At 43.2% G+C, this 22121-nt stretch overlaps 1 protein-coding gene across 2 annotated transcripts in view; it reads left to right on the plus strand.

The window, feature by feature from the left end:
* Nucleotides 1–22121, plus strand: part of CHST11 (carbohydrate sulfotransferase 11) — a 235288-nt gene that overhangs the window by 95810 nt on the left and 117357 nt on the right. For both annotated transcript variants that reach the window (XM_084621288.1, XM_084621289.1), the window contains exon 2: nucleotides 17209–17294. In XM_084621288.1, the coding sequence (XP_084477414.1) occupies nucleotides 17209–17294 (86 nt within the window). The remainder of the gene's footprint in view (nucleotides 1–17208; nucleotides 17295–22121) is intronic.

Consider the following 22121-nt stretch of genomic DNA (forward strand, 5'->3'; position numbering starts at 1 on the left):
AGCACTCCCCCTGCAGAGTTTCAAATCCCTGCTCCACAGAATGGGGACGTTAGGGCTTCTGAACAATACAGTTGAATTTTTTTTTGTTTTTTTTAATATGGGCAAAACATTTTTTCCCCTAAGCTCATTCTTGAAAATGGCTAAACCATTTTAGCTCAAACTTCCCCCCTACAAATAAATAAATAAATTAAATTAAATCAGCATAAGGCAGACACATGGCATGGAAAATCTTCAGCCTGAACAATTTAAGTTTGGCAAAATAAAAAGCAACTGCAAACAGGTCTTACAACAGGATGTGTTAGACAACCTTAATAGTGTTACCATCCCTGCCTATAATATATATATAGCTTCCCAACAGAGGGCTTTATAGGATGATATTATGCTTATGTACAGGGTAACCATTAGGAACTCAGAGAACTCTACTTTCAGGACTGACTAATAAGAGAGGACTGTATGTGTGGAGGCAGGAATAAAGCCTGAATGTTGCACTGTTTTAGGTCCCTCTCTTCTTCTATCTGAACATTGTGTGTGTGTGTGTGTGTGTGTGTGTGTGTGTGTGTGTGTGTGTGTGTGTGTGTGTGTGTGTGTGGTCAAAAATTACTGGAAAACTTACTCAGGAGTCATTGTTCATTTAGCCACAAATGCTGTGTTAATTTATACCACATGCAAAGCTGCATAATTTGACCCATAGAAATGAACTTTCCCACTGTGCCTAAATAAATCTACCCCCATGCAAATCTTAGAACAACACAGGATAAAATGCAAATTAATTTCTGGAAAAGCGGCGAGGGTGAAAAGCAATTAAACAATGCTTTGTTCTTTGGCAAGTGGTCAGAACTGGCACTCAAGGCTAATAGGGTATATAGGGCTCAGATCCTCAAAGGTATTTAGGCAGCTAATTCCTATTGATTTCCATGGCAGCTAGGTACTTAAATACCTTTGAGAATCAGGGCCTACTTGACTTACTTGCTGAATGACCTTAGGCAAGTCTCTTAACCTCTTTCCCATAGTTCCCAGTCTATAAATTGGAGTTAATAAATGCCCCTCTCATATACAGGTTGCAAACCAAACTTAATGACCCTGCTACTTATATCAAATATAACTATTTCACTAGTACCTTGTACTCCCATTTCTTCCTTCATTTTTGTTGTCTTTTGTCATACACTAAGATTGTAGACTCTTGAGATTGTCTCTTTTGTTAAATGGACATACAGTGTCTAGCACAAGGGGGGTTGGTCCCTAATTGGGGCCTCTAGGCACTGTTGCAATACATATAATAATAAATAATGTTGGCAGTACTTTGATATATTTTTGCCCCCCATTCTTACAGTGAGTAGTACCTTACTCCTTGGGTGGTAAATCACTGTTCATTGTGAGTAAGGATGGCAGAATCTGTCTCTATATAAATGCAGATTAAAAGTATAAACTCACTGTGATGGGTTGGATCACAGAAACCCCCTTGGGAGCTGCCACCTGATGTGCCAAGACTACTTCTGCTCCTACTTTCCTACTTTGTCTGCTTAGGACTTCAGTGCCCTGCCTGGTTTGAGCCACACCCGCTAGCCTGCTGCAAACCCAGACCTAGGTCTGAACCACGTCCCCTAACAGCTGTAGGCTTAACTGAGAGCAGCTTACAGAAGTGTGCCTGTCTTTAATACTCAGATGCCCAACTCCCAATGGGGTTCAAACCCTAAATAAATCCATTTTATCCTGTATAAAGCTTATACATGGTAAACTCATAAGTTGTTCACCCTCTATAACACAGATAGAGAGATATGCACAGCTGTTTGCCCCCCGCTCCACGTATTAATACATACTCTGGGTTAATTAATAAGTAAAAAGTGATTTATTAAATACAGAAAATAACATTTAAGTGTTTCCAAGTAGTAAAAGACAGAACAAAGTGAATTACCAAGAAAAATAAAATAAAACCTGCAAGTCTATGTTTAATAAAACTGAATACAGACAAAACCTCACCAGTTCCAAAAAGAAAAGGAGTACTTGTGGCATCTTAGAGACTAACCAATTTATTTGAGCATAAGCTTTCATGAGCTACAGCTCACTTCATCAGTAAGCTTCCTTTTACAGACTAATGTCCTTCTAGTCTGGGTCCAGCAATCACTCACCCCCCCTGTAGTTATTGTCTTTTGTTCCAGTGTCTTTCAGGTATCCTTGGGGGTGGAGAGGTTATCTCCTTAGCCAGCTGAAGACAAAATGGGGGGTCTCCCACAGGCTTAAATAGACTTTCTCTTGTGGGTGGAGACCCCCTCTTCTCTCCTATGCAAAGTCCAGCTCCAAGATGGAGTTCTGGAGTCACCTGGGCAAATCACATGCCCATGCATGACTCACAGTTTTTACAGGCAGAAGCCATTGCCCACATAGTATCTTGAATGTCTCCAGAAAGACTTCTTATGTGGATTGGAGCATTTCAAGATGCATTGTTCCTTAACTAATGACAGGTTTCAGAGTAGCAGCCATGTTAGTCTGTATTCGCAAAAAGAAAAGGAGTACTTGTGGCACCTTAGAGACTAACCAATTTATTTGAGCATAAGCTTTCGTGAGCTACAGCTCACTTCATTGGATGCATGGCATATGTAGCATAGAATATATTCCAGTTATGTCATATATATTCATAAGCATGTTTCCATAAAACCTTATCGGGGCACCGTCACACTCACTGTATGCCTATAACACTTTTGTATGCAATGCATACAATAAAAAATGCTTTGCTCTGCAAATACGTCTCTCAAGTCCCAAGAAGCAACTATAGTACTGCCTTAAAAAAAAACTGGCTAGACAGGCATTTAATCATAAATACTAGCAGCTATAGTTTCCAGACCAAGGACCAATAGTTTTGACTAAAATCGGCAATTAAATGTAACAAATCACAAAGACCCAAGATTTTATCGTTAATAAATCTTAGCAAACCGCTGCTGAATTATGAAGTGCTCAAATTCATTGTGGGGGAAAAACAATACAAAGCTATGTTACCTTAAGCATTAAATGTATGTGCAGTAGCAATACTTAATGCATTCGGTCACAATGCTTGAGATTCCTGTTACAAAATAAACACTTTAAAAATGTTCAATCCTTAACATCATGTGTTTGTAAGTGGGCCCTCGGAAAGTAACAAAGCTTGAAATGAAGGTGGTCTTTGTATTGGTTAGCTCCTGACTTCCTTACTGGTAAGTTTCAGAAAATTCTTTATAGTTGGCTACCAACCAACTAGACTGAAATCTTACAGAACAGTTTGACATGTTTAGTGAATTATTAGGGAACACTTGTGTTTTGCTGCAGCAGAGAGCCAGCTACTAATGGCACGTTTGTTCAGCACAATTTTAATTTGAGAGACAGAAGATATCTACAGAACTGTCTAAAATGCAGTATATTCAGCCCTTGAGGCTCTAACAAACTTTCTGGGAAAATTTCAGTTCCTGTGAGACTTCTTTTCAAACATTTTGAGTTTCAGCTGTGCAGTTTCAAATGTCATGGGTCTTATGCATGCAGAGTTCTGCAGGATTGAGCCCCATCGATAGGGTTGCCAACTTTCTAACTGCACAAAACCAAACACTCCCGCCCCGCCCCTTCTGAGGCCCTGCCCCCCCCACACACACTCCAGCCCCTCTCACTCCATCACTTGCTTTCCCCCACCCTCACTCACTTTCACTGGACTGGGGAGGGGGCTGGGATGCAGGAGTGGGTGAGGGCTCCAGCTGGGGGTGCGGGCTTGGCATTAGGGTGCAGGCTGGGGTTCTGACCTGGGGCAGGGGTTTGGGATGCAGGCTCCGGCTGGGTGGTGCTTACCTCAGGCAGCTCTTGGTTGGCAGTGCAACGGGGCTAAGGCAAGCTCCCTGCCTGCCCCGGCTCCATGCTGCTCCCGGAAGCAGCTGCTATGTCTGGCCCCTAGGTGGAGGCATGGCCAGGTGGCTCTGAACGCAGGTGCCACCCCCGCAGCTCCCGTTGGCTGCGGTTCCCGGCCAATGGAAGCTGAGGAGGTGGCGCTTGGGGTGGGGGCAGCACGTGGAGCTTCCCTGATCGCGCCTAGGGGCCACAGGGACATGTCAGTCACTTCCGTGAGCTGCGCAGAGCCAGGGCAGGCAGGCAGCCTGCCTTAGCCCTGCTGCGCCACTCACTGGACTTTTAATGGCCTGGCCGGCTGTGTTGACTGCAGCCACCAGTGTCCCTTTTCAACCGGGCATTCCAGTCAAAAACCGGCGCCTGGCAACCCTACTCATCACTTTGTGCACACTGTGAAGCTAAATGGATGGCCCTTGAATCTGTATTGAAAACAGTTAATGTAAACCCAACAGCAGAGTTGTCAATACCATTTCCAAGAGAGAGACTGAGACTTGTGGAAGTTGTGGGTGGTCAGCATCTAAGAATCTGTCTACTTATTAGTATTAATTATTATTAATATTACAATAGCGCCTGGGAGCCCTAATCATGGACCAGGACCTCATTGTGCAAGGCACTATACAGTAGGTGAATGTGGATTTCAGTACCTTGCTTTAGCCATCCAAGTTTGAAAACCTTGCCTTGGCTTGTTCAAGGTCACAGTGGAAGTCCTGTGGCAGAACTTGGAATAGAAACCAGCTCCATGCCTTAACCACAAGAGCATCCTTCCTCCCTGACCCATCAGTGCTGGTGTAATTTGGGTGTTGTTTTTTTTTAATGTTTAACCTGGTAGTAATTGATGAATAAATGTAGATTGTGCCGCTGAAAACTTCAGTTACTTTCTTGATTCCTATAAACATTTTAATGCCCCTGGTTAGTGAAGCCCAAATTAGGAACAACAAGTTGAACCCCTGGACTGGTAGAAATCCAGTAATCCAGATAGTTGATCTCCAGGGCTAAAACACTAACCTACCTTCTCTTCAGCAGCTGTCAATGACTGTTCCACAGAATGACATTAACGCTGACCATGAAGAAAAGGGACTAAGGCAGTAATGATAGCTGGGAAGAGAACCTCCTTGCTACTAAATAAAAAGTGCTGCTAACTTTCAGTATTTGTAGAGTGTTCAATGCAGTAAAGAAATCCTTCAAATTGGCCTACCTTGATTATTTCCCTATAAAACTGACAGTAGGACCTGATCCAAAGCCTCTTCAGATCCACTGAAAGACTTCCATTGTCTGCAATGGGCTTTGGATCAGACTGAATCATCACTTATTTGCTGTTCATTCAAACTTGTGTTGAGGATGCATTTTCCCCTTGTAGATAATCACACTAGATTTAATAATTTTCCTTCACTAGATGAAGTAACTTGTATTCAATACAGATTTAATAAGTGAATGAATTATGCATATCAGTTTTAACCAATGCTGTCTTAAGATATTTTGACATTGTACTTTGAACCAATTTAATGAAAATTTAAATATTAATATTTTGTTGAACTGTTTTCAAATGTTTGTAATATGAGATTCACTTAATTTAAGAAACCTCAAATAGTGATAGCTTCCTCACATTTGTTTTGCTTTACGTTGCAAACAAATTACTCAGACATTACTCAGTAGAAAAAAGTCACTAGATAGTAGTGTGAGAATTGGTACTCCACAGAAGTCTTGAGAATGCCAACATTTGACATTTACAGCACTATATAATGGGGGCAACATAAGTGGCTTCTGAATGCAGGAGCACACTATTTGAAATGTCAGTTGCTCATTTCTATAACTGCAATGGTAGAAACAGTAATGATCTTTTTCAGTTGTTTTGCGATGGTATCCTTCTATCACCTGATCTGCAAAAGGCTTTTGACAAATACACATCATTATTTTCACCCATCTTTCTGACATTTCACAAGGAGGTGGACTTTTAATTTTATTTTTAAGATGCTTGTTATTCCGTTTCCTTTTATCATTTTTCTTTTCATCTCTAGATTTTCTTTCTCTCTCGTTTTGTTTCATTCCAATTACTGGCATAGGTAGGATTAGAACTCAGGAGTTCTGGGCTTCCATCCTATAGGCCATGTAGTCTTTCTGGAAAGGCACCACCTACCATTTCTGATTCTGCTAGCTTTTCAAAAATGCATAAGCGTGAAATTTGGAGTTGACATGGCTTTTTGTTTTATTTCCACATCATTTGTATTGTGGAAAGTGCTGGGGGCGGGGGGGGGGGGTCCCATGAAGTGCTTACACTCTAAGTAGTTTCATATACTTCAATATGAATAATTTTCAGTTTTCCAAAATGTCTGAAGATTGCACGAAGCAAAGAAAAGTATTACTTCACCCAAGTATCTGCCAATTTTCTCCCTATGTTCATCTAACCATTCTTAAGTTCAGCTGTTTCAGAGCTAATTGAACATTGGACACATCTTGGAGGCGACACAGTTAGGTTCCCACCGAAGGTACTACCTGGAGCACTTTTAGCACCCTCTGCTGAGAGCTGATCATGTGGCCTAGTAATTTGGAAGCAAAGTAAATTGCCACCCTTCCAACTTGAGGGGGAGACTGGCTGGTAAAAGCATTAATTATAGGATTATAGGAGCAAGTCCAAGGACCACAGCTGGCTTGGCATGTGAACCATGGTATATCAAAGCTTTGAATCTTCTCCCTAAGTCGGTCTTCCAAAGTGTGTTTTTATTTGAGGGATGTAAATTTTAATTCCCAGTCATTCTGGCAGAACCTTGCTACATTAAATATCTGCATGCTTTCTGCATAGATACTAGAGCATGCTGGTACGTTGAGGAGTACTATCTATCTATATATGCTCAGTGAGAGATATCTGAGATCAAATCGCTGCTTTTAACACCAACATGTCTGGATATATTTTCCTAGAAACTATCAATGAATTCTCCTAGTCTGCAATAATGTAAGGAGACATTATTTTTGGGTCATTATTGTACTGGTGCTCTTTCAACTCAGAGATAAGGTTTGTTTATGAGAAGATAAGAATTGCCACAGTGGTCAGAGCAATGGTCTATCTAGCCCAGTGTCCTGTCTCTGACCGTCAAAGGTTTAGAGTTGCCCCAAACAGGTGGCGTCCCTGCCCATCTTGGCTAATAACCATTGATGGATCTGTCCTCCATTAACTTATTTAGGTCTGTTTTGAACCCAGTTATACTTTTGGCCATCACAACACCCCATGGCAACAAGTTTCACAGGTTAATTGTGCATTGTGTGTGGAAAAAGTACTTCTACTTGTTTGGGTTAAACCTGCTGCCTGTTAATTTCATTGGGTGATCTCTGGTTTTAGTATTCTGGGAAAGGGTAAATAATACTTCTCTATTCACTTTTTCCACGCCAGTCATGTTTTTGTGGGCCTCTGTCATATCCCCCCTTACTCATCTCTCTTCTAAGATGACCAGTCCCAGTCTTTTTAATCTTGCCTCGTGTAGAAGCCATTCCAGATCCTTGATCAATCTTTGTTGCCTTTCTCTGAACCTTTTCCAGTTCCACAGTATCCTTTTTGGATGGGACAACCAGAACTGGGCACAGTATTTAAGGTGTGGGCACACCATGGATTTGTATAGTGGCATTATGATATTTTCTGTCTTATTGTCTATCCCTTTCCTAATGGTTCCTGACATTCTGTTTGCTTTTTTTTGGCTGATGCTGCACAATGAGCTGAAGTTTTCAGAGAAGTATCCATGATGATTCCAAGATCTCTTTCTTGAGTGGTTACAGCTAATTTAGAAGTTGTCATTATATATGTGATGCTAGAATTATTTTTTCCAATGTTCATTACTTTGCACTTACCCATGCTGAATTTCATTAGTCCTGTTGTTCAACCAGCTTTGTGAAATCTCTTTGCAACTCTTTAGAGTCCGCTTTGGACTTAACTATCTTGAGAATGTTGTATCCTCAGTGACCTTTGCCACCTCCGGATCATTAGAGACTATGTTGAATAGCACTGTCCCAGTACAGATCATTGGGGGACCCTGCTATTTATCTTTTTCCATTGCAAAAACTGACCACTTATTCCTACCCTTTGTTTGCTATCTTTTAACCAGTTACTCATCCATGAGAGGACCTTCCCTCTTGTCTCATGACTGCTTACTTTGCTTAAGAGCCTTTGGTGTGGGACTTTGTCAAATGCTTTCTGAATGACCAAGTATGCATTCTCATCTGGATCACCCTTGGCCAGATGCTTGTTGATACCCTCAATCACTTCTAATAGATTGGTGAGGCGTGATTTCCCTTTACAAAAGCCATGTTGTCTCCTCCCCAACAAATCGTGTTCATCTAGGTGACTGATGATTCTGTTTTTTACTATAGTTTCAACCAATTTGCCTGGAATTGAATGGTGTGGAGCTAGTGAATAGGGAAGCGTTATTTACCGCGTCACATAACACAAGAACCAAGAGTTATCCAATGGAATTAATAGGCAGCATGTTTAAAACAAACATAAGGAAATACTTCTTCACACAATGCATAGTCAACCTGTGGAACTCATTGCCAGTGGATGTTGTGAAGTCCAAAAGTAAAACTGGGTTCAAAAAAGAATTAGATAAGTTCATGAAGGATTTGTCCATCAATGGCCATTAGACAAGATGGTCATGGATGTAATCCCATGCTCTGGTGTCCCTAAATCTCAGACTGCCAGAAGCTGGGACTGAATGACAAGGGGATGGATCACTTGATAATAGCCATGTTCTGTTCAGGGCTCTAAGGCAGGGGTCTCCAAACTATGGCCCACGGGCTGGATCTGGCCCAGGACTTCCATTTGTCCGGCCCTCCAACCAACAGGGGAGAAGCGAACAGCTGAGTAGGTATGCCAAGCAGGCAGGGGGAGGGGCCGCTTGCAGCAGCTCACACAGGGCGACAGCACAGCTGAGCTGTGCAGAAGGGTGAGTGCCTCTGGGAGCCAGTGTCCCACCCAAAAGGGGAGCCAACTTAGGGGAGAGTTGCTGCTGCAGCCGAGCAGGCACGGACCCCTGCCTTAGAGTGAAAAAACAAGCCAGATGCTTAATTACATCTCCAATAAATGGAATAAAGAAGATGGAAATTAACAATTTCATAATGGTTAAATTTTAACTACAGCACTAATAGAACCAAGCAGTCCCAACCAACAATGGGAACCTGGAGCTTCTCTTACCAAAGTGCAGCCAAACTTTCAATCCTTGCATCCAATGAAGTGAGCTGTAGCTCACGAAAGCTTATGCTCAAATAAATTTGTTAGTCTCTAAGGTGCCACAAGTCCTCCTTTTCTTTTTTTCAATCCTTTGTCATTTTCTTCAGCAGAACAGGCACGCCTAGCAGGCACAGGGAGAAGAGCAGACCCAAAAAGGGGAGCCTGATTTAGAATTTAATGGAATACTGACACAGTAGAGTAGTATTTTTTTTAATGATTTTGCATATATTTACATATATTTAATTTCTTTCACAGTCGCTTCAGCCCACGAAGCCCCTTCAAAAATCTAATATGGCCCTCATCTCATAAAGTTTGGAGACCTTTGCTGTAAAGCATCTGGCACCAGCCACTGTCAGAAGACAGGATACTGGGCTAGATAGACCATTGATCTGACCCAATGTGGTCATTCTTCAGTTCTTGTTCTTGTGAACCAGCTTATAAAATGTGTATGAAGAGTTGAATTTCCACAAAGCTTTGGTTCTGAGGTTTAGTTGGGAACCATCTGTAATTAGAGGCCCCTAAACAGCAAAGCACATGCTTAAGTCTCATTAAGTTCAGTGAGATTTCAGCATGTGCATAAGGGCTTTGCTGAATAGAGATGGATTTAAATATATGCTTAAAATTAGCACATGCTTTGCAGATTTGGGGTTATACTGATAAAATTATAACCTTATGAACAAATGCATTAGCTTGCCTGGTGCTTGATATTCAACAGTGCTTTCTTTAATGTAATATGCTGGACAAAGTAATGCTGCTTTTTGTGTAGAAGGGGCAAGTGGAAATTTGTTTTGAGGATTTATTGTTAAATTATCTTGTGGCTCATTAATAGGAGGATGAAAGGGAGGACAATGTTAGTGCAATAGACCATTGGGATAAAAATCATGAGTAAGCCATGTGCTACGTACTCTACAGTGTAAAATGTTTGTCTTTGGTTAGTATTTTTTATGGCAGTTGGCAAGTTTTTTTGTCTTCATCTGGTGTTTTATTAGAGCACTGTGAGATATCAGTTTCTACTGAATCGGCTTTTGCTTGTTAATCCGAGCTTCCAGCTGTAACTAGTGCAGTTTATAGAAAGATATCTAGTAAATCAACAAAACACCTGATAAAGATTAAGGGCCTTATTTTCATTTACACGAAGGCCTCTTTATACTATTGCGACTGTAAAGGGTGTAACAGAAATTTAAACCCAATTTAAGTCCCCTTTGCACTTCCAGAGCTGTGTAAAGAGGCCACAGTGTCAATGAGAATAGGTCTGAAGAGATTGACACACATCATAAGAAATGTTGCATCAAGGAAATTATAATGTTATACACAGTAGTAGATATGTGTATTTGATCATGTTGTGCCAACTACAGCAGGGATGGACTTGTCCTTTAATAGATGGGGTGATTGCTTTGGGAGATAATAGCTAAACTTGGGGTAAACCATGTTTATATTTCCAATTTCTTGTTGTGCTTTTGGTACAAATACACCTCTTGTGAAAAAGAAACATTTTAAATATATTTGTAGCTATAAGAGCAACTCCCATTTTGCCACTGTCCAAATGTGGGACAAAGACCTAAACTGAGGGGATACTGTCACACTTCAGGGGTGCAATCCCAATCAAAGCCATTGGACTTTCAGATATAATTAGACAGACATACATTTTGGTATCCATCACTAGACAGACGCAAGGAACCAAAGCTCCTGCAAGCTCAGAAAGATGGGTCCTTCAACCAAGGCGGGGTGGAGGGGGGTGGGCTCTGATGTCTCTAGGAACTGCATATAGGTGAGGAGCTGCTTAGGCAAAGATCTTTCATCTGGGTCAGCACCTTGTACTCCAGTGGAAGGTCCGGACTATGGGAAAGTCAGACGTGATTGGGAAGAAGAATGATTGGTGAGAGAAACCATCTAAAAAGTCTAAAACTTAATCTAGCAAGGTACAGGCCTTGTTTCAAGAGGCCGGAAGACCTCCTGCTGTCCTGTGGTCTTCCCACCCTCTTGCTGATTTCAATGTAAATAGGGCTTCTATTGTTTTTGGTCATACCTTGCTTAATTTCACTGGAGGCAGACAGATAGCTGCTTTCTCTCCTGTGTGGGAGAGACCTGTTTTTCCCTTTCTTTGGAGACAAGACTGTAAAGCATAATATTAATGAGTATCCATGTAACAGGGTTCAACTCATCACCCAGCGCCTCCCTCTGGCTGTCCTGGGAATTAGCTCTCGGCCATTCCAGTGCACCTTCAGCTAGTGGTGTCATGCCTGCCCTCACTGCTGTCTACACTCTTTGGACCTGCATCACTTCCCAGACTGCAGTGTCCTCTTCTGGGCACAGTCCTCTGGCTGTGCCTCCACGCCGGTATCTCCCCGCTTCCAGGGGACCAGCAGTCCTTAGTCCCGCCACTTGCCTCAGCAGCCAGCTGCAGTCCAAGGTCCAGCCCCTCACCTCAGGGGCAAACTGCAGTCTGGATACTGGCCACTCTCTTCATTGGCAAGTGGGGTGCAAGGGGAGGGGGGACCCAGGCCCGCCCATTACTCTGGGTCCCGACCCAGGGACCCTATAGCTGGCAGCCACCTACTGCCCTCCTCCAACCTGCTGCCTATTTTCTCTGGGCCACTTCCTCCATAGCCCTAGCACCTCTCAGCCCTTTATATATGGCCCTCGCTGGCCCTGATTGGTTGCTCCAGAAAACCTTCCTTCTATTGGTGGGCTCAGTAAGCCCTTTCCTGATTCATGGGTTCTGCGCAGCCTCCCTGGTGCTGCTTTTAACCCCTTCTTCTCCCTGTGTGGTGAAGCTGCCCCCACCACAATCCATTCAAGTGAGCTGTAGCTCACGAAAGCTTATGCTCAGATAAATTTGTTAGTCTCTAAGGTGCCACAAGTGCTCCTTTTCTTTTTGCGGATACAGACTAACACGGCTGCTACTCTGAAACCTGTCCTTATGCAGTGTTAATACATACAGTTCACAATGATACAAAATATCACATTCGTTATACTTTTATAACACAGGAATATTGTATACAATCATTTGATTCAGTTGCTCATCACTTGAAGTTCAGATCCCCTGTCTTTATAGCTTAGATAAAGTTTCTCTTCCCTGCTGCAGTGTAGACACCAAACTGTCTCTTCCCATGCTTGTTAGCTTGATAGCTTTGTTGACCTGATATGTAAATAGACCTTTCTTTGTCTCTGCCTGAGTCAGAGAAGCAAAACACATTCCTTTATCTAGGGCAGACCTGATTGCCAACTCCCCCTGACATGCCTGGTTTAAATACACTTTAGTCATAATTACAGCATATATCCAGAACTCGTAATGAACACCCCATACACACATCACACAATGATGTTAATAATCAGTGAGTTATTAGTTTTCCAATTATATATTAGATACAGATGTTAACATCAATGAATTGGGGTATATTGAACTGGTCAGGCCAGAGGAAAACCGAGAAGTCTGCTGCTTGCCAGGAGCTAAGATTCGCGATGTGATGGAGAGACTGCCGAGACTCATCAAGCCCTGGGATCGCTACCCCTTCCTGCTTCTCCACGTGGGCACCAATGATACTGCCAAGAATTACCTTGAGCGGATCACTGCAGACTACATGGCTCCGGGAAGAAGGATAAAGGAGCTTGAGGCGCAAGTGGTGTTCTCGTCCATCCTCCCCATGGAAGGAAAAGGCCTGGATAGAGACCGTCGAATCGTGGAAGTCAATGAATGGCTACGCAGGTGGTGTCGGAGAAAAGGCTTTGGATTCTTTGACCATGGGATGGTGCTCCAAGAAGGAGGAGTACTAGGTAGAGACGGGCTCCACCTAACGAAGAGAGGGAAGAGCATCTTCGCAAGCAGGCTGGCTAACCTAGTGAGGAGGGCTTTAAACTAGGTTCACTGGGGGAAGGAGACCAAAGCCCTGAGGTAAGTGGGATACCGGGAGGAAGCACGAGCAGGAGTGTGTGAGAGAGGAGGGCTCCTGCCTCATACTGAGAAAGAGGGGCGATCAGCGGGTTATCTCAAGTGCCTATACACAAATGCACGAAGCCTGGGAAACAAGCAGGGAGAACTGGAAGTCCTGGCAAAGTCAAGGAATTATGATGTGATTGGAATAACAGAGACTTGGTGGGGTAACTCACATGACTGGAGTACTGTCATGGATGGATATAAGCTGTTCAGGCAGGGCAGAAAAGGTGGGGGAGTTGCACTGTATGTAAGAGAGCAGTATGACTGCTCAGAGCTCAAGTATGAAACTGCAGAAAAACCTGAGAGTCTCTGGATTAAGTTTAGAAGTGTGAGCAACAAGGGTGATGTCATGGTGGAAGTCTACTATAGACCACCGGACCAGATGGATGAGGTGGACTAGGCTTTCTTCCAGCAACTCGCAGAAGTTACTAGATCGCACGCCCTGGTTCTCATGGGAGACTTCAATCACCCTGATATCTGCTGGGAGAGCAATACAGCAGTGCACAGACAATCCAGGAAGTTTTTGGAAAATGTAGGGGACAATTTCCTGGTGCAAGTGCTGGAGGAACCAACTAGGGGCAGAGCTTTTCTTGACCTGCTGCTCACAAACCGGGAAGAATTAGTAGGGGAAGCAAAAGTAGATGGGAACCTGGGAGGCAGTGACCATGAGATGGTCAAGTTCAGGATCCTGACACAAGGAAGAAAGGAAAGCAGCAGAATACGTACCCTGGACTTCAGAAAAGCAGACTTTGACTCCCTCAGGGAACTGATGGGCAAGATCCCCTGGGAGAATAACATGAGGGGGAAAGGAGTCCAGGAGAGTTGGCTGTATTTTAAAGAATCCTTATTGAGGTTACAGGGACAAACGATCCCGATATGTAGAAAGAATAGTAAATATGGCAGGCGACCAGCTTGGCTTAACAGTGAAATGCTTGCTGATCTTAAACACAAAAAAGAAGCTTACAAGAAGTGGAAGATTGGACAAATGACCAGGGATGAGTATAAAAATATTGCTCAGGCATGTAGGAGTGAAATCAGGAAGGTCAAATCACACCTGGAGTTGCAGCTAGCAAGAGATGTTAAGAGTAACAAGAAGGGTTTCTTCAGGTATGTTAGCAACAAGAAGAAAGTCAAGGAAAGTGTGGGCCCCTTACTGAATGAGGGAGGCAACCTAGTGACAGAGGATGTGGAAAAAGCTAATGTATTCAATGCTTTTTTTGCCTCTGTCTTCACGAACAAGGTCAGCTCCCAGACTGCTGCACTGGGCAGCACAGCACAGCATGGGGAGGAGGTGACCAGCCCTCTGTGGAGAAAGAAGTGGTTCGGGACTATTTAGAAAAGCTGGATGTGCACAAGTCCATGGGGCTGGATGCGTTGCATCTGAGAGTGCTAAAGGAGTTGGCGGATGTGATTGCAGAGCCATTGGCCATTATCTTTGAAAACTCATGGCGATCGGGGGAAGTCCCGGACGACTGGAAAAAGGCTAATGTAGTGCCCATCTTTTAAAAAAGGGAAGGAGGAGGATCCTGGGAACTACAGGCCAGTCAGCCTCACCTCAGTCCCTGGAAAAATCATGGAGCAGGTCCTCAAGGAATCAATTCTGAAGCACTTAGAGGAGAGGAAAGTGATCAGGAACAGTCAGCATGGATTCACCAAGGGCAAGTCATGCTTGACTAATCTAATTTCCTTCTATGACGAGATAACTGGCTCTGTGGATGAAGGGAAAGCAGTGGACATGTTGTTCTTTGACTTTAGCAAAGCTTTTGACACGGTCTCCCACAGTATTCTTGCCAGCAAGTTAAAGAAGCATGGGCTGGATGAATGGACTATAAGGTGGATAGAAAGCTGGCTAGATTGTTGGGCTCAACGGGTAGTGATCAATGGTCCATGTCTAGTTGGCAGCCAGTATCAAGTGGAGTGCCCCAAGGGTCGGTCCTGCGGCCGGTTTTGTTCAATATCTTCATAAATGATCTGGAGGATGGTGTGGATTGCACCCTCAGCAAATTTGCAGATGACACGAAACTGGGAGGAGAGGTAGATACGCTGGAGGGTAGGGATAAGATACAGAGGGACCTAGACAAATTGGAGGATTGGGCCAAAAGAAATCTGATGCGGTTCAACAAGAACAAGCGCAGAGTCCTGCACTTAGGACGGAAGAATCCCATGCACTGCTACAGACTAGGGACCAAATGGCTCGGCAGCAGTTCTGCAGAAAAGGACCTAGGGGTGACAGTGGGCGAGAAGCTGGATATGAATCAACAGTGTGCCCTTGTTGCCAAGAAGGCCAATGGCATTTTGGGATGTATAAGTAGGGGCATTGCCAGCAGATCGAAGGACATGATCGTTCCCCTCTATTCGACACTGGTGAGGCCTCATCTGGAGTACTGTGTCCAGTTTTGGGCCCCACACTACAAGAAAGATGTGGAAAAATTGGAAAGAGTCCAGCAGAGGGGAACAAAAATGATTAGGGGACTGGAACACATGAGTTATGAGGAGAGGCTGAGGGAACTGGGGATGTTTAGTCTGCAGAAGAGAAGAATGAGGGGGGTTTGATAGCTGCTTTCAACTACCTGAAAGGGGGTTCCAAAGAGGATGGCTCTAGACTGTTCTCAGTGGTAGCAGATGACAGAACAAGGAGTAATGGTCTCAAGTTGCAATGGGGGAGATTTAGGTTGGATATTAGGAAAAACTTTTTCACTCGGAGGGTGGTGAAACACTGGAATGCATTACCTAGGGAGGTGGTGGAATCTCCTTCCTTAGAAGTTTTTAAGGTCAGGCTTGACAAAGCCCTGGCTGGGATGATTTAATTGGGGATCGGTCCTGCTTTGAGGAGGGGGTTGGACTAGATGACCTCCTGAGGTCCCTTCCAACCCTGATATTCTATGAAACTCATTACATGATACCAGTGAGCCTCTGGCATTAGGAGGCTTATATGGTCACAGGGACACACAAAATTAAAATTTAAAATCCAGTGGGGATTTCTTCTTCTAGTGCCAAGGACTCTTTCTATAAGCTCAGTTTTGTCATTCTTTATTTCTGATGTTAATATTTTTCAACAATAAAATTGAAAGGGACACCAAATTGGAGGCACATTGCTTATTTTAGTCCCATAGTAGCCTACCAAAGTTGGGAGGGACATGTCTACAAAAAGTGTGTGTTCTGTTTTTGGTAAAGGAAATATTTTACGAAGCGAATTGTTGATTCAGATGTGAAAGACCAATCCCAAACAGGTATGTCCAAGGTGCGCATAAACAGGTGTGTATATAATCCCACTCAGCATGAGCATGTCCTGTTACTGAAACTGACAAACAGGGAGTTAAGCCCTGTGTTTAAGATGCCACGTTGCTGTGCTAATTCCTCAGCCTCGGTTTAAAGACTTTATTGGAAAAATAAATCAATTAAATAATATTGGGACTCGCAAAATAAAGATTTAATGGTTTCAGTGGCTGAAGCCCCACTGGCATTTAGCAGTTGCTTGGGAGCAAAGTTTTTTGTGGTTGTTTGTATGCATCTGGGAATCAAATCTTGTATGATGTGTGAATAATTTTTGTAAGCTTTATGACTGTTGCTGCTTCCTATAAGGCGTTGCTGTGTTAAGATCCGCCTGTTAAGTGAACCAGGCAGGGCGACTTGTATGTGTTTTACTGTTAACCATAATTAATGGAAATGAAAAATGAAGTAATAAATTAAAGAACAGCACACTGCACTTTTTTTCTGTCCAGTGCGAATGAAGGTTTTGGAACAAAGAATCTGTGTCTCAAACGCTGGTTAATCAAAGTCTGATCACTTGGATACATTGAAACATTCTCTTCCCCTCTGCTCCTGTATTATAAATATAAATGAAAGTAGAATAGTGAAGGCATACACTATTTCTTCTATTTGACTAATAGTTTAGGGGCCTAAATATGGGTTTAAGAACCTAACTTTAGGCACCCAGAGAAATGTTGGCAGACGCTTTTATTTGATGGGGAGGGAAAGGGATGAACCCCGTTTTCGTGGATCCAAGCCCAGAATATTCCAGCTGCACTCTGCTCTTAGATCTTTGCTAGGGCAGGTGAAATGGATGTTTTAAGAAACACAGAATCATTTCTGGAATTCCCTGGTATTTCTGGAAATCCCTCTCCTCCATATATGTATTCTGTTTTCTTGTCTGTTTGTTTTAATTCAGCCTTTGCTAACCTGTATTAATTTCCATTTTACCTTGTAGTAATACGTAGGAATCCATTTGGAATGGACATCTGTTGTCGGAAGGGGTCAAGAAGCCCGCTCCAGGAACTGTACAGTCCCATCCAGGTGAGTGTATCCACTTCGCAGCCCATCCAACAAACACAGCCTGTATTTACTTGCAGAGTTTTGGGTTTTTCTTCCCCACAGCATAATCGTGTTCATCTTGCAGGGAGGGGAAGGGGTGGACCCTGGGACCTGCACAGCTTGAGCTAAAGGACTATGTCTCCTAGCTGGAAGCTATAACAGGGTTTTGTCCTCTGTAGATCAGGTGACAGTGGGTTACAATGGCACTGCTGTAAGACACTTTTGTTTTAGAGTTCTAATGTGGATGGACTTCCAGCTAGCCCAGATGGCTTTTCAGTCACAGCTGGTTGCAGGTATGCAGTCCAAACAAGCTGAATATTTTACAGAGCAGCAGATCATGATATCTTTACACTGAATGCTACGTCATGCCATGATTAGTCCCACTGAAATCATTGAGTCTACTTGTGAGGGAAGGGACTACTCAGTGTGAGTAAGGATATCCGGAGTTCTTCTCACTGTGACACCCAGAGCGAAAAAGCATCTCAATTTCAGGTCTCCAATTTCTGCTGCTCTCACTTAGTCCCCATGTGCGTGCTGAATTGGCTTATTCAAGCACAGCACTTCCTGTTGGCAACTGAGAGGAAGTGCAGCCACTGCGAGAAAATGGCAGCTGACTTTTAAGCATACAGTATTTATTAAGGTTTAATAGCTGCCTATTTTATATTTATACCCCAGTTAATACATTTTGTAAAAGAGAGCTAGCTATTAAGGAAAGTGAGGTTAACTCATTAGATTTAACAAGGCAGTAAATGTTTCAAATACTTGTTGATTACGAAAAGAATCGGTATACAGTACACGAAATAAGTGCCAAGTGATTTTAACACATTTATAAAGTATTCTCAACAATCTAAAGATACAATATCTATTATGCAAAGGAGTAAAGTGCAGGCATCCAATAATCTTGTATTTATTAGCGTACATTAGTTTCCTAATTAAATCTCAATTCTACATGTGGCGGAGAACACGAATTTACCAACTTTTGTAATAATGCTTGATACAAGTGATGTACAATCAATGTTGCTAAATGGAAGGTGCATGCTCCATAAGAACAAAGATGCTGCAAAGGAAAAATAATAAACTCTTGAAAAGCTTTTACAAAAGGGCCAGTGGGGAGAAGAAAGTTTTGTCTATTGTGTCTGGGGTCTGCTGTGCAGCAATTGAAATCTTCTTGCCATTTAATGGTCCCATTGCCAGAGGTCATCCTGTAAGAAAAGAACAGAGGAATACCTCATAGCGTGTTAATCTGATGCCTTGCAAATTTGGTGAACTACAGGTTTTCTAACCTTTTGCAAGCAGTGAACCCAGCTGGCAGCTCCCCCTCTTCCTTTCTACGTCTTGATCAAGAATTCTGTCAAGCATTAGAATTCCTTCCCAATCTCTCTTGTGGAGGGAGCCCGAAAAGTGAACGTTTGAATGAGTTCAGCATTTCTTGCAGCCAGTGTTGAACTAAGCCGATGACGTTTTTCACAGGCAAAAAATTTCCATCAGTACTTTGGCCTCTTCTGTTCTTAGCATGTAAAAAAGGCAGAATATTCCACTGCTTTTTGGACTGGATTTTATGTGCGGCACGTGGTTCAAGAGTATTCCAGTAGACACTTTACTGTTAGCATGCAGATGTATATATTTCAGGGAAATGATAACAGCAAGAGACAGTGGGTGAAGGGGGAGATATTAACAACAAGCTGATTTGGGGGTCTCCACTGAAATATTTTATTTTATTTCTTTGACACACGCACCCCTCTCTCCCCCCCTCCCCTTAAGTCACAGTTACATTCGTATCCATAAGAAGGAAAAACATACTCTCTACTGCCTAGAAGGTAGCAGGATAGGAAGGCAGATCATGGTTTGGAGCAGCGGTTCTCAAGCTGTGGGTCAGAATCCCCCAGGAGGTCCCCCAACCGTTGTCAGGGGAGTATGAGCGTACTCTTATCCTTTCTCTCCAGTCCTCTGCTGATCAGTGACTCACAAGTGGGTATTCACCCACAAAAGCTTATGCTCCAATACTTCTGTTCGTCTATAAGGTGCCACAGGACCCTTTGCCACTTTTACAGCTACCCCTCTGATACTTGACATACAACTCAGAAGTCATGATAACTGGGGGAATAGAAAGTTTTGGCCAAGGACAGCAGAACAAACCTTGTTCTCTTATGAAAAATACCATTGGATGTTTACTACTGTCCAGGTATATCATAAAGGATTGCAGGTGTTAAGGGCTCAGCCAGAAAATGACACACACGTGCACACAAAACCACAGTAATCTGTTTGGTATTCAGTTTAGCTACCTTTGTAAGATGAAGGGCTATAGGTTCTTGTAGCTCCAGGGAATCTACTCAATTCGAACACCAGACTAAACCACTGAAAGAGCCCCTGCAGCAGTCTGGCTTTGGCTAGATACGGTTGTAATTCTTTCAGTGTATACAACTTTAAATATTTAGTTTGTCCAACTAATGTTTTTATTACAACTGCATGTTCTAATAATCAGAGAAACCCACTGGCTAGTTTGCTGCCTTCACCTACAGAATGCTAAAGTGCAGCTTTCAGAATTTTCCAGCCTCTGTTAGCTAATATTGTACCTGGTACTGCTCTCAGAGTTGGTGTGAATGCTGTCGCCAATGGAAACAGAAGCAAGCAGGATTGAGCCCTCTGGTAATAAGAGCGATAACTTTACTATTGGGTTTAGATAGCATCATAATCCATGAGAGTGATATTCCCGTAGCTAATACAATCATGCCATTCTCAAGAAAGTTTTCTTGTTATATGTTTGGCACAGAGGTTGTATTTAAAAAGCCCGATGGAGATGCATTGATTTACACCAGGTGAGGGTCTGGCCTGTAGTATCTGCTATTCAAACATATACCAGTGTATTTGGTCTGCTCTTTTCTTCTTTTATGGAGTTGCTAGCAGATGCTGTGTTTTCTGTTGAATCTTTCAGTTCAATAAATGATTGTAAAAATAGTTTATCTTGCTGGTTCAACTCCAGAGGGGACCAAACTTTGTTGTTGTCTAATGGATGTCCAGTGGCCTACGCAAACTGAGTTTAGAGGTTTCAGTCCAGTGCTCAGTGGATAGGTGCCCTCATCACAAAAGATCGCCACTGTAGTGGGCTGTAATTGACATCCTTTGTTAATAGCTTCATAAGAGAAGTAAAAGATTGAATGGATATAGATAGAATGAAATTCACCGCTCAGTAGAGGGGCCAGCTCAAAGTCCTTGCCTTACTTAAGTGGGTGCACAGCCTTGTACTGGTCCCACTGCGCAATCCCACAGATAGGAACAGGCTTCTTGCCCCGACACATGGTCCCTCGGTGTCAGGTTTGAAGTGTAATAGGAGGGCTATATGTGGGAAGTTTGCCCTCCCTGTGCTGTACGTATTCTGTGGACAGAGGACTTCATTTTTGGGGGGCTTTCAGTGAAGGACTTTCACATTCACGAGTACCACATTAAGGCAGTATAGTCAAACTTTTGATGAATTGACAAAACAGAAAAGACTCATTCTGTCACATGGCTCCAAAGGGAAGAGGGAAAGGGTCCAGCGTCAGATGACTAGTGATATTGCATACTCCTGGGGGAATTCTGCACCACTGCGCAATGCCGAATTTGTGCAGAAATTATTGTTCTGCGCAGAATTTCCTCTCCCCCCCCCGCCCCCAAAATGGGCTGCTGTGCTGCTGGTCACCACTAGAGGCTGCTGGACCCAGCAGAGCGCAGCTCATAAATAGAAGACATTGTTCGGGGGGAGGGAAATGGAGCTGGAGGATCCGGGTAGCTGCAGTTCCTGGCACGTCCTGAAGGAAGGAGGTGGTGTGCAAGAAACTCCACACAAGCCTGGAACCCAGCATGAGGCTATTTCTCCCTCAGGATCCCTGGGCTCTGGGTGATAAGGGGATGCAAGTATCTGGGCTGCGGGGCTCACAGTAGGGCTCTGGGAGGTAGTGAGTGCAAGTGTCTGTCTGTGGGGCCCCATGGCTGGGCTCTGAGATGTAGGGTGTGTGTGTCTGGCCCACCAGCTGGGCTCTGGTGGTGAGGGGCAAAAGGGCAGAGAAACAGGAACTGAGTTGTCATAGGAGTTTAACTCTCTACTCCTGGGGGAATTTTTTGTGTGTGTCTGTATTACAGATATAGTTGCTAACTGGTATTTTGAAACAAATTACCAAAATAATTGCAACTGGCATGATTAGGTGTTACTTTGACAAATAAAATATGCAGGATTTTAAAATATTGTGTGCAGAATTTAATTTTTTGGTGCAGAATACCCCCAGGAGTAAGTTGCTGCACTATGAGTGTGTCTGGGTGGGGGTGGAAACATAGGCGTAACTGAACAAGGACTAAGAGCCTTGCATGAATGTGGCATAAACTCACTTTGTAGCTTGTTCTTTGTATTTCAAACCCCAGGACTTTTAAAAACATGGGTAAACAAATATTTGCAAAGCATATTCTTAGAAAAATGCTACATGCCACAGTGTCTTGTAATTACATGACTTTGTCCAGCCCCAGTGCTCTAAAAATAACAGTTAATTGCGGATCAGCCCATTGAGCTCAAGTCACTGAAAGTTCAAAATGAGCCAACAACATATTTGGGCTTGAGCACATCAGTGGGTGACACTGATCTGTTCAGCCCAGTTGAAAAACAGTACCAAATTGTGAGCAATTAATAGCTAAAATGGACAAAGTGTTAATTGAGGGGAAAATGCAAGATAGGGCCTATGATCTTGCACTTTTGTGTAGGCAAAAATTCATACTGAATTCTAAGGGAGTTTGGCCTGCATATAATCTCCTCCCGCTATCGGCATTTATTCTTTACTCCTCACC

Source organism: Lepidochelys olivacea, assembly GCF_965140295.1.
Source record: "Lepidochelys olivacea isolate rLepOli2 genome assembly, chromosome: 1".
Classification (NCBI taxonomy): domain Eukaryota; kingdom Metazoa; phylum Chordata; order Testudines; family Cheloniidae; genus Lepidochelys; species Lepidochelys olivacea.